This window comes from Uloborus diversus, chromosome 1 (assembly GCF_026930045.1).
Source record: "Uloborus diversus isolate 005 chromosome 1, Udiv.v.3.1, whole genome shotgun sequence".
In the NCBI taxonomy this organism is placed as follows: domain Eukaryota; kingdom Metazoa; phylum Arthropoda; class Arachnida; order Araneae; family Uloboridae; genus Uloborus; species Uloborus diversus.
Genome location: NC_072731.1, coordinates 182,866,525 through 182,879,112, shown reverse-complemented (window position 1 = coordinate 182,879,112; position 12,588 = coordinate 182,866,525). Strand labels below are relative to the sequence as shown.

Here is a 12,588-nt window from a genome sequence, read left to right as displayed (position 1 = left end):
TGATTTTGAGAAAAACTCTTTTTTTCATGGATGGTTGAACATAAAATGGACGATAACTCAGCATTAAATATAGATAGAAAGATTTGGTAAAAAGCATTTTAAAGTATATTAGTAATTGTTTAATAGGATATGCAACATGACTTAATTTCAAAAAAAAAATTTCATTCTCAAAAATTTGTGTGTATTTTATCTTCATTTGTGCTAAGTTTCAAGTTGGGATCTCAATGGGATCATATTTATGAATTTTTAAATACAATTTGACTTATGAAATAATGACATTTTTCAGATTCTAAGTAGTTAAATATGGGGTTCTCTTACTTGGGATGGTCTAGTACAGGGCTGTCCAAATGGCGGGCCGCATGGGGCCCGCCAACACATTTTGTGCGGCCCGTCAACTTCTTATTTAGCATATTTCTTTTTTCAACATTTTATGGTATCAAGAAGCATCCGAGACTACCATTCTTGGTCAAGCCGGAGTCCCCGAAATTTCCTCCTGATTGCCCTTTTACACCTTTCATTGTATTGGGATAAAACGGTACAGGACATCTACAGGTCAAGGTCAAGCAGTCCTACCCTGCACGCTGGTGTTCAAACGAATTCCTAGAAATAGTGTTATCTCATGTTGGCGGAGGGAGACAGGGAGGGAAGAGAGAAACATTTCAAATAAGCAAAACCTGCCTGCAATTGGTTAAAAATAAAGACCCCCCCCCCTCACTGACTCTACAGCCTTTATTGGATATGAAGTAAAACATCGATGTTGACATTCCTGCCCTTCTAAAGAAGGTGGATAGGCCTCGGTTTTCCCGTTAAAATGTAAGCAAATTGTTTTATAATCCTTGTGTTTCATTGTTTTATAATTTTCAACTCTTAATTCTTATTGTATAAGATATACAGTGGCTCCCAAAAGTGTTCGTACACCTTGAAATTTTGTAGTAAAACCAAAATAACGCAAAACTGAATTTGAATATGAAGTCCAATTTTTTTTCACACCATTCTTATGCCATTCTGAATAAAACTCAGTAGTTTTTTTCAAAATATTGCCAGATTTTATTTTTGAAATTTGTTGAAAAATGAAGAGACGGAGAAATAATACGCCACAAAAGTCGTCGTACACTCAAATTTTTTCGAATAAATTCATGATTAAAACTATCATATGTCATTTTTTTATTATTTTTGCATTGTGTTGACCCTTAAAAGTCATTTGGCTTTAATTTTTTGTTTATTTATTCCTTAATATTGTGCTTATTACTTTAAAATGACTGGTATTTGGAAAACACCACAAACACCATTCGAAATTTGAATTGTTTACTCACAGTAGCGGTAAATTGGTTTGAAATGTCTCTAAATTAGGTAATTTATACCATTCTATAGTGAAGTGCTTGATAAAATGCTTTAAAGACAAGAATAGGATCGAAAACACGGTAAGAAAAGGTCAACTGGCAAAGTTAACAATGCGTGATTGGAGGTTTACAGTTAAAAAAATTATGAAAAATACACATTTGAGTGCTGAAAAAATTTCTGCAGAATTGAATGAAACATTTTACGTTTAATTTTCACCTAAAATTGTTCGCCAAGTTGTCTGATTAACTGGATTAAATGGGACCTCTTCCTGCAGAAATTTTTTTGTTCCTGCGAATAACAGTAAGCTTACACTTTCCGTCGCAAAATCAATGATAAATAAGCTCAAAACGTTTTGGAACAACGTCTTACTTATAGATGAAAATAAATTTAACATTTTGGGTTAAATTGTTGTATAATTGTAAATGAAAGAAAAAATGAGGAATTTAATCTGAAGAACTTAGTTGGATCAGTTAATCAGGATGGTGAAAGTGTTTTAGTGTGAGGGTGCATTACAGCATCAGGACTTGGAAATTTGGAATTTTTTGATTAAATAATGAATCATGCTGTTCATTTAAATATTTTAAAAAGCAATTTTAAACTATTAGCCCAAAATTTGGTAATCGGAAACAACTTTGTTTTTTATCGCGATAACGATAAGAAGCACAAGTTCGCGTTTGGTGCCTCAAAAATTGTCCTTAAGCTTAGAAATACCCCCTCAATCTCCAGATTTGAACTTAATGTAACATATTTAGAGATATCTGGGGGCTAGATTACGAAAATACAGCTTTGAAACGAAAATAGAGCTAGAAACAGTAAGACTCAAACTGGGGTTGAACACTTACTCAGAAATTACGCAAAAAAGAAAGAAGAAACAATGAAATCTATTCCCAGACGTTTAAAAGCTCTTGTTGATACTGTATGATGTTCTACTAAGTAATAACTTTGTAAAAAATTAGATTATTTACTAATTTTTTGACATTTTTTCAAAGTGTACGAAGACTTTTGTGAGATAAAATTTCCGGCAATTTTTGGTTTTTGATTTTTTAAAAATTATGTTTTAATGTTTTCTTAAAAATTTTCATGTAGTTTTGTTAAATATAGATCATAGATCTTATAATAAAATACCTATTCCGAAATATTAATTCTAACCAATGGATAATGGCCTATTTCATTGAAAATCGTAGGTGTACGAACACTTTTGGGAGCCACTGTAAGAGGTTATTGTTCAACTTTTCAAATTGCGGCCCGCCAGGTAATCAGTGACCAGAATTCTAGCCCGTGGGCTCTTTGCAGTTGGACAGCCCTGGTCCAGTAAGTAGTAATTGATCATGACTATGCTTGAAATGAGCAGACATGAATTTGTAGATTAATAAGCCCCCCTCCGCACCACCACTTTTGATCTTTTTTTTTTTTTCAAAACTGTTTTTATAATAAAGTATACAAATAAATAAGTAGAAACAAAATGAATAGTAAACTTATTAAAGATTGGTAAATGTTCTTCTTTAAAGAAAGAAAAGCCCCCCCCCCTCCCCCCACACTCACTTTTATTTTATTTTTTCCAAAACTTTTTAAAATGTAAAAAATAAATGAATAAAATAAAACAAAATGAATAGAAAATGTATTAAAAGTTGGTAAATGTTCTTTTTTAACGCAAGACAAAGTACATTACCCCCCACCCAAACATATGATTAATACTATACAGTCAACTCTCGTTTATCGCGGTTAATTCGTTCCAGACTTTACCATTATAACTGAATTTCCGCGAAGTAGGATTCTGTATTTATAAACCGAACCAATCTAAAAATTCTTGTCAGCATAGTCATGATCAATTACTACTTACTACACCATCCCCAGTAAGAGAACCCCATATTCTAACTAGTTAAAGTTAGAATCTGAAAAATGTCAATATTTCATAAGTCAAATTTTATTTAAAAACTCATGAAAATATGATCCCATTGAGATCCCAACTTGAAACTTTGCACAAAAAAAGATAATACACACATAAAATACACACAAATTTTGAATTTTTTTTAAAAATTCATTATATGTTTTCTGAGATTTAAATTTAAAATTTAAATTTCATTTTTTAAAAATAAAATTTTTTCTGAAGTTAGTCATGTTGCATATCCTATTGAACAGCAACTAATGTACTTTAAAAGGCTTTTTACCAAATCTATCTATATTTGGTGCTGAGTTATCGTCCATTTTATGTTCAAGCATCTATGGAAAAAAAGACGGTTTTTCGAAAAAGTCTCATAAATAAAAAAATAAGAGATAAAAATCTGAAAATTTAGACTTTTGATTAACTCAAGGGGTACAATTGATGAGCCAAATTTCAAAGAAATACAAAAAAATGAGGGAAAAAAACTTTGGATCACTTGACATGGAATGACCTTTTGATCCGTTTAGTCTGCTTTTACATTGTTTTTACTTAAAAATCAGATAAAAGTTTTCATTACATTAAAAGATAGTGTGTGCTGAGGTTGGTTACACCCAAATACGCAGCCGCGGGCGCTTGTTTTTATTTAACCTGACTTTCCCCGTATTATTTCGCTTCAGATTGGCGTCACTATGCCTCCTTCAATCGTTACAGCATGGAAATCGAGCAAATGGAAAGGTTTGGGGAAGGAGTTATGACGTCTTCGTACGCTCGTACACTCTTGAAAAGTGCTTGAAAAAAGAAATCATTTTTAAGTGCTTGAAAGAAATCTAGCTCTAAAAAGTTTTTTTAGTGCTTGAAATCGGTAGAAAATCATTGAATTGAGCTTAAGTATGTTTCAAGAACATTTCATCAGTGAAATTTTCTGAAGTGTTCAATATGCAGCATTGCGAAACCTAGCTTGCTGTGTTTGCAAGTTCTATCTTTTTGCATCTTGTTATTATTTTGATATTTTCGACAAGTTATTTTTAACATACATTACCTTCGATTAGCTTATTTTATGTTCAACTTTAAGACATAATAAAGTACTTTTTTTTTCGGAACCACAGCAGCAAACAAACTTATCGAACCCCGTCAAAAATTGCTTGTCGGGTTTGAAATTTCAATCACTTTGCATCTTGTAAATATTTTGCTACTTTTTGACAGTCGAAAGTTATTTTGACAAACGCCACCTTAGATTTGCTTGTTTTATGTTTAATTTTAATAGATAAACTTATTTTTGGATTTGTGGCATTATTGCACATAATTGGACTTAGCGGAAAATTGCTCGTCGTGTTTGAGACTTCAGTCTTTTTGCATCTTGTGAATAATTTGATACTTTTGGAAATCGGAAGTTATTTCAACATACGCCACCATAGATTAGCTTTTTTATTTACTTCCTTTTACAAAAAAGGAAGTATTGTATTCGCGAAATTTTTTTCCCTCAAATCGACCTTAATTTCCATTTTACTCACCCCCGAATAAATATTGAGTTTTTTTTTATTCGACCACATGTGGATAAGTGCCTAAGAATGTATAGACATGTGAAATATCTATAATGACGATTCCCGAGTTAATTACAACGAATTTTCTCGTGACGTATGTATGTATGTGCGTATGTATGTCGCATAACTCAAGAGCGGTAAGTCCTAGAAAGTTAAAATTTTGTACGTAGACTCCTAGTGGGGTCTGGTTGTGCACCTCCCCTTTTGGTTGCATTCGGGTGTTTCTAAAGGGGTCTTTTGCCCCCTTTTGGGAGTAAATCATTGTTAATTCCGATGTAAACTCAAGTGGTGTAATAATTTGGCAGACACTTGGGGACTTATCGCCACGTTTTGTGGCCAACTTGGCTACAAATTTGGCAATTTTTTTTTTTTTAAAATCTGTTTCAATTTGGCCACTTTTGGTGATATTTAGAGAGTAAACTATTGAATCACATTAAAATGGCCAGTAATGGGGAAATGAGATGAAATTGGAGTAAATGGAAGTCATGTGATGCACACATCAGCTCATTTTGTTTAATTTTTATCGATAATAAACTTTCTTATTTTTGGAACTGTGGCATTATTGCACGTACTTGGACTTCGCGAAAAATTACTTTTTGTGTTTGAGATTTCAATCTTTTTGCACCTTGTAAATATTTTAATATTTTGGGCAATCGAATGTTATTTTTACAAAGGCAATCTTAGAATAGCGTACTTTAAGTTTAATTTTAGTAAATAATAAATTTATTTTCGGAAAACATGCCAACAGTGTACTACTTGAAAATTTGATTCTCTTGTTCTAGATTTCAATCCCTTTGCATCTTGGAATTATTTTAATATTTTTGGAAACTGGAAGCTATTTTGACATGTGCTACCGCAGATTATATTGTTTAGTTTTTTTTTAGAAACTGAAAACTAAATGATTTTGTATTTCTTTGTATCCTTATTTGTTATTGAAAATACTCATAATGAGTGTTTTCAATTTGAAAATATAGCCCTATGAATCTGAACTTGCACATTAATTGATTACATTAAGTTATTGAATAAATAGGGCTCAAATTTACTTTCAGTGTATTTATTTATAAGCAGTAGTTGCATATTTTTGGATGAGGAGATTTCAATAAAATGTTGTCTTAGTAGTTTTTATATATACTTGAAGACAATTATAACACCTTGGTGGCAGTGCAGAACAACTAATATATACACATGAAGAAATGATTTTGATACTCAGCATACTAATAAATGATTTTCAAACCTCTAATATTTTTGAGCTTAGGCCAGAAGCATAGCCAGAAATTACCTCCTGGGTTGGGTGTTTGGCCATAAACTCTCATATGTATATAAACTACCATATTAGGGTTGGAGATATGTGTTAAAAACAAGGGCTTTTGTGGGGGGGGGAGGGTACTAATTAACATAATTATAATCAGCCACCTGGTAATTAGTACCTGTTAATTGATATAAAATTCATTTTTCAGTTAAAATTACTCTGTAAGATCGTTAGTTACATGTTTGCTTGTCATCCCTCTCCCCCCTTTATCCAAATGTTTGTAAGTAATAAAATTCAATGGATAAAAAGTTCAGTTGTACAGAAGGTGATAATGAATTGTATTATTAAAAATCATTATTGTGGTTGATTAATGGATTATCTTCACGGATTTAGCAGCAGGCAGCTAATTGGCCTTTTGGTGCTTTCGTGGGTTTAACTATGAATGGTCCTCCCAAAGTCCTGGTCCTCTTTAGTCCCCTTTTTGATTGAAAGTGGTCTTCTTTTACCCTTTTCTATGGCTAAAATGTGTTGAGCCTTGTATTAAATAAATCACTTGCTTTTGTTTTTTCAGTTTTAATGGAATTGTGCAATCATAAATATGTAATGTAATTTTTAAAGTGATGTCTACAAATGATGTCACGCTTGAGGGGGGGGGGGGGCGTAACAAGAGGTGTGACATTTCACATTTTCCTTTATTACTATGTTTAAGAAAAGTAATGTGACATCTGGCCAGGAGTGTGGTAGGAATTGATGTGGTGAGGTGACACTTTGTGTCAGGGGAGGGGGGGGGGGTTCAAAAAGACTGGAAAGAGTTTGACATCATTTATGGACAGCCTTTAAGCTCTTTTGTAAGATTAATTCCAAAAGCTCACTTTGAAATGAGCAATAATCTTCAAAAGTTGCTACTAGTGTTGAATTCGGAAAAATGTCTTGTCATGATTTAGATTTTTTTCTCTAATGCGTTTCCGTAAACTTTAATTCTGATACCAAATGAAATCGTCATATACCATATCACACAAAATGATAACACTAAATCTGCTCTATTATTTCCTTACTCAGTATGATTTTTATACCCTGGATTATTGAATTAGTTTTTGTATTCTCCTGGTGACTAATTTGCAGATTGCCAAGTGCCCCTTTAATGAAAAATTGCTTTTTTTTGTCCAACAGATTTTAGAACTTTTTCATTATAGTGGTCCCAGTCCCCAATATAATGAGGATAAAATAATGTTCAGCACTTGCTTAATTTAATAAAACAAAAATTTAAAGCGCAAAAAACTTTTTATTCATGAGAAACCTGTAATATACAGGGTGATTATAATTAAAGTTCCACTTTCAAAACGCTGTTAAAATAAAACCACTGGTCAGAATGACCTCAAATTTCAACGGAATATTATCGAAGAAGGGGGAAAACGTATGACAAAAGAAAAATAAATAGTTGGAGTTTTTAGCAATAGATGGCGCCATAAGTGTCTGAATATGTAAATCAAAACACCTGTCATGCGCCCGACTCATTGAAGTTGTTATAGAAACGCCAAATACAAGTTTTTTTCCTCACTTCCCATCTGAGAAGTTCACTATGACTGTCTCAATGAAAGACCTGGCCGTCCCGATCACCTGATCTTAAGCCGTGTGACTTCTGGATATGGGGCTATCTGAAAGCTGTTGTGTTCAGTGCTCCGATTGCAAACTTTGCTGAGCTGAAGGCATGCATTGCGCAACATATTCTAAACGTGACCCAAGAAGCACTTCAATCAGTCGTAGAACAACAGTCGTAGTAGCTGTTTCTCGATTTCAATTTGTCATAGAAAACGGGGTACATTATATTGAACATCTTTTGTGCCAGTCTCATGAAAATTAAAGACTAATTTGACTTTTACTGATACTTTTTATGTGGTTTTCGGCCTTCAGGACAATTAAAAACCATTTTTTCTCATCCGATGTGATATGACCTTTCCGTGTTAAATGGGCTTACTTAACTAACAGTATCACACCAATATCCTCGTGCAAGCTGAGTAGTACGGTGTTTTAACGTATAGTTTACACCTTAGGTAATTTTTTTTATTTATTTGTCATTTGTAGTCGACCACTATTAAATATGCTTACAGCGCCATCTATTGCTAAAAATTCCAACTAGTTATTTTTCTTCTGCCATCAAGTTCCCCCCTTCCTCGATAATATTCCGTTGAAGTTTGACGTCATTCTGACCAGTGGTTTAATTTTTATAGTGTTTTGAAAGTGGAATTTTAATTATAATCACCCTGTATATATATAGATCATGTAATTGCTTAACTCTATCTTAATTTGTGTTTTAAGTCTAATTTTATTTTGTAGTTGCTTTGAATTATGGTGTGTTCAGAAGGAGAGATTTTAATGAAACTCCTACAAATATCATGTTCTATGATATGGGTGCTGGAAGTACTGTTGCTACTATCGCTACCTATCAGCTTGTGAAATCCAAGGAGACTGGTGAAATCAGCCCCCAAGTAACAATAAAAGGCGTAGGGTAAGATACTTCTTTCTTTCTTTTTTTAACCCTTGTAATATCACTAGTTTTCGAGTTGAGTGTTCATTTTTCTAGAAAATAATTCACCTAATGGTTAACAAAATGTCTTATATTTTAATTGTTTTTGAAGCACATCATGCTCTAATCTTTCATTATTTGTTTTAAAGCAAACATATATATCAAATACAGTGGCGCAGCCAGAAAATTTTTCTGGGAGGGGTTTTCAAAATCGAAAATTGTTGCTTCCTTTTCAAGTCATTTACAAAGCGTAATTATTCAATATCAAAGAATTTCTACAGATTATTAATTATTCATTGAAAATAACTGCTTAAAAATAATTAATAATTCGTATTAATAACACTATGAAACGAAGAAAGTGGGAAAAAGGGCAGAATATTTATTATTAGTTTTACTTTAATCTTACATTTATTTTCTGAGTGTTTTGCGCGAGATCATTTAAATCCGCCTCCTCAAGTACATTCATGTCATTATGACTGTCAGATGCTAGCTAATAACGGTTTCGATCTTTCGATGAGAATTGGTTAAGAGCCTTAGTAAAACCGGTGCGGTAAGCTTCCTCTCTTTAGATGTCCCCAAAAAGGATTTGTGCAATGATGGAAGTGCCGAGGGACCATGATACTCTGTAGAGTTTTATTGACACCATTTTAGCTTTCTTATACCAGTGGCGACGTCATCATGAAATACAACTTTTATATTTAAGAATTGAAAAATAATTTCTGACTGCCTTCCCGAACATTAAAAGCAGTAAGATATTTTGTTGAAACATACGAGTATTCTGCTTGGAAAAACTCAAATACTCTGCTTTTTTCCCTTGATTTTAACGGAGGAAATGAATGTGCTTGTGTTCTGGGAGGGGTTTTAACCCCAAAACCCCTCCCGTGGCTGCGCCACTGATCAAATATATCTCTACCATTGAAATATATGGAAGAAGAGATGGAAATGGTCTGAAAAAAGAAACGGAAATATCCCTATGGGGTCTATTTCAACTTGTATTTCCTTATTTCTGAGCTAGAAGTCACTTTGATAAACCAAGTAATGACTAGTTACAAAAGGTGGTCCCCAGATTTTGCTTTTGATCCAATAATTTGTTGAGGGAGATATTAGTAATGCACCCCTTGAAAAAATGAATATGACACCCTCAATCAGATATTCTTTCTGGAAAGTTTTTTTTTGTACCTAAAACTTTAGATGAACAAACCATAAAAGGTGACAATGCTTTCAAATTCTTTGATTTTTTTCTAACATACAGTGTATTTAAAAATTCTTTCTGTTTTACTATCCACAACTTCCTCTTGTGAAGCATAGGCGGATTTAGGCCGAAACATTTGGGGGTGCAACAATAACAGGGATCTGAGGAGGGGGGGGGGGGGGTGGCTATTTCCGTAATAACAAGGCAGTGGCGAAATCAGAAAATAATTTTAGGGCGGGGCACACTTTTAAGTCTAAAAAACAGATGTAAACCATATTTAGTAAGATAAGGGGATGGGCAATTCTTAACATTTCAAACTGCAGAAAAAGTCTCAAACAAAATTCGATATTAGAAGCAATGGGTGAATCTAGCTACTGATTTGGAGTGGGATTCACGCCCCAGAAAAAATTTGAAATAGTAGTTTTGAAAACGCAGTTTTACAGTTCTTGGTGATATTTTAGAGGCAAGAAATGTACGTGTGGCTCCAAGGCTATTTTTAGAAATTTTAGTCTTATAAATGTGGTTATAGTCCATATTTATAGTTTGGGTTATGAATGAGACTCATAGACTGCCTCCAATCGATTTTTTGAAAAGCAGATAGAAATACGCCCCCACGCTACCTCTTTAACTTTTCATAATTGAAGTTCCAAAAATACTACGGAGGACAATTTTTGATGCTGTTACCAGACTGTTCTGGAGCTCTCCCCTGGAAATCCTAAAAATGAAGTTCTTCTGCAATAATCCATGGTATTGAAAAAAAGGATTCTCTCACTTAAATGTTTCAAAATAGTAGTTTTCAAAACCAAAATATTAACATTCTTTGATGATAATAGAGAAAGGGGGATCAGAGGCCCTTGTTCGAATATTTTCCAAAATTAAAGTCTTAAACACATGAGTGTAAGACCATATTTGATAACGTTAGAGACACTGCAGTTTTTCAAAACTGAAGCTCCAAAAACAAAAATTTAAACGATTTTCGATATATTTTCGATGTGATTAGAAGATCTTCCTTGGAAATTTTGCGAAAGTGAAGCCCAAGATTTGGAAAAGGAACATTTTGAGGACCAATAGAAAAAATGAAAACGAAATAGAAAAAAAAGGGGGGGGGGGAGATATGAAAGAAAGAGGATTGTGCGAGAAGGCACACAATTCGCCGCCAATGATCTGAAGCTGTTGAAAAATTTATATGTCAATACTTCTTTTTGAAAGAGAAATGAAGATTTTTTCACAATATTCTTTTTTTTTTTTTTTTCGTAAAACAACTGGGTTTTCCCAAAATGAGATCTTTTCTTCTCTTCAATAATACAGAATATTTTTGTAAAAACATCTACTCAGCATTTTGTGGGGAGGGTCACCAGTCTTGTGCCCCTTCCCCCCTGGATGCATAACTGCAGTAAAATGTCCGGAAGTCCTCCTTCGAAAATTTTTGATATTTTACCTTAAAATTGTTGGTTTTCGGTTGATTTCGGTGTAGATTTTATTGATCAAGTTTCTTGCAATAGCCATTTTTTTTTTTTTTTGGACTTGATTAGCCATTCTTGTTTTAAAATAGAAGAATTTATTGATATACGAATAAATACCCAATTACAGAACATGTAATTATTCTACACAATATCATGGCACTGAACAATAAATTGTTTGAGAAGTTTCTCTATTTGCATGAAATTATTTATTAGTTTTTTTTCCTCCAAATGGATAAATTTACTTTAATTCTTAATATGAGCACAGTTATGTTTTTCTTTCACTAGTGACGTGTGGTGATACACTGGATTCAAGTAAATTTACTAGTATAGCAGCTATGAATTTTTTCCCCCAACTGCATTTCTGAGTGAAATATACTAAACTAATTTTTTTTCAAAACCCAACCAAAAATTTTGGGGGTGCGGCGCACCCCCTGGCACCCCCGTAAATCCGCCTATGTTCTGAAGAGAAAGACTCTTTAACACTTTAAAAAGAATAAAGACATTTTAAAAATCCAGTATGAGATAGGATAGTTTGAAAAGTAATATGTTCATTCGTGCAAGACTTTCCGTTTTGGACTAATTTTCCAAGACGGGGGTCGGGACAGAATGAAATTCGATGACTTTCTTTCAGTTTTTACTTACAAAAGAAAAATTGAGCGTTTGAAAAATATGCTTTCATTACTGGACTGTTCTATAACCATAAATTTACATCGACATTCTCTCGATTTTCCGCCATGGGCTTGTTCTGTTTGCAACGTGCTTTTGGAGGAGTGACTTTTATACTGGCGCCGTTTGACTTTTTTTAGATATAGCTCTGTTATTTCCAACTCACTGCATTGCAGACCGGGGAGCTGCTCGCTATTCTCCCTGAATTTTTGAAATAAACAGTCTCTAATTGAAAATTTAGTCTTTTTTCTTGCTATTTTCAATCATCCTTTCGTCTTTTTTTTTATTTACTTTTTTTTGCAAACTTGACACGCATAAATGAAAATTATGTGCACTCTTAAACCGTCTTAGGGTTGACTCTGAAACACCGATTGAGAGTGATTGCTGAGGAGATAAAATGTTTACGCCACAGCAAAGGGCGTCCACATACCAGAAAATTTCTCCATGCTGAAGTATTGAAATGCTACTTTGGCTATTTTTGAGTGCGTTAAGAGTTAGAAAATCGGTTCTTTCTCGAAATTGAAGTTTTAAAACTTCAGGTTGTCTATGGCGATGTGGGGAAGGGTTGTTAAAGTATACCCCCCCCCCAAAAGGGATGAATTAATATCATGATTTTATTACTTTTTAATTGACCTATCTTTTGCATTTTTTACGTAGTTAATTAAAAAACACAAAACACACAGCATATTTTGAGTAAAAGCTTTTTTGTTTTTTTCTAAAGAAGTATTAC

At 33.3% G+C, this 12,588-nt stretch overlaps 1 protein-coding gene across 1 annotated transcript in view; it reads left to right on the top strand.

Moving 5' to 3' along the window:
• LOC129233900 (hypoxia up-regulated protein 1-like) overlaps positions 1-12,588 on the top strand; it is a 104,115-nt gene that overhangs the window by 18,723 nt on the left and 72,804 nt on the right. The window contains exon 8 of the mRNA XM_054867830.1: positions 8,348-8,519. Coding sequence (XP_054723805.1) covers positions 8,348-8,519 — 172 coding nt within the window. The remainder of the gene's footprint in view (positions 1-8,347; positions 8,520-12,588) is intronic.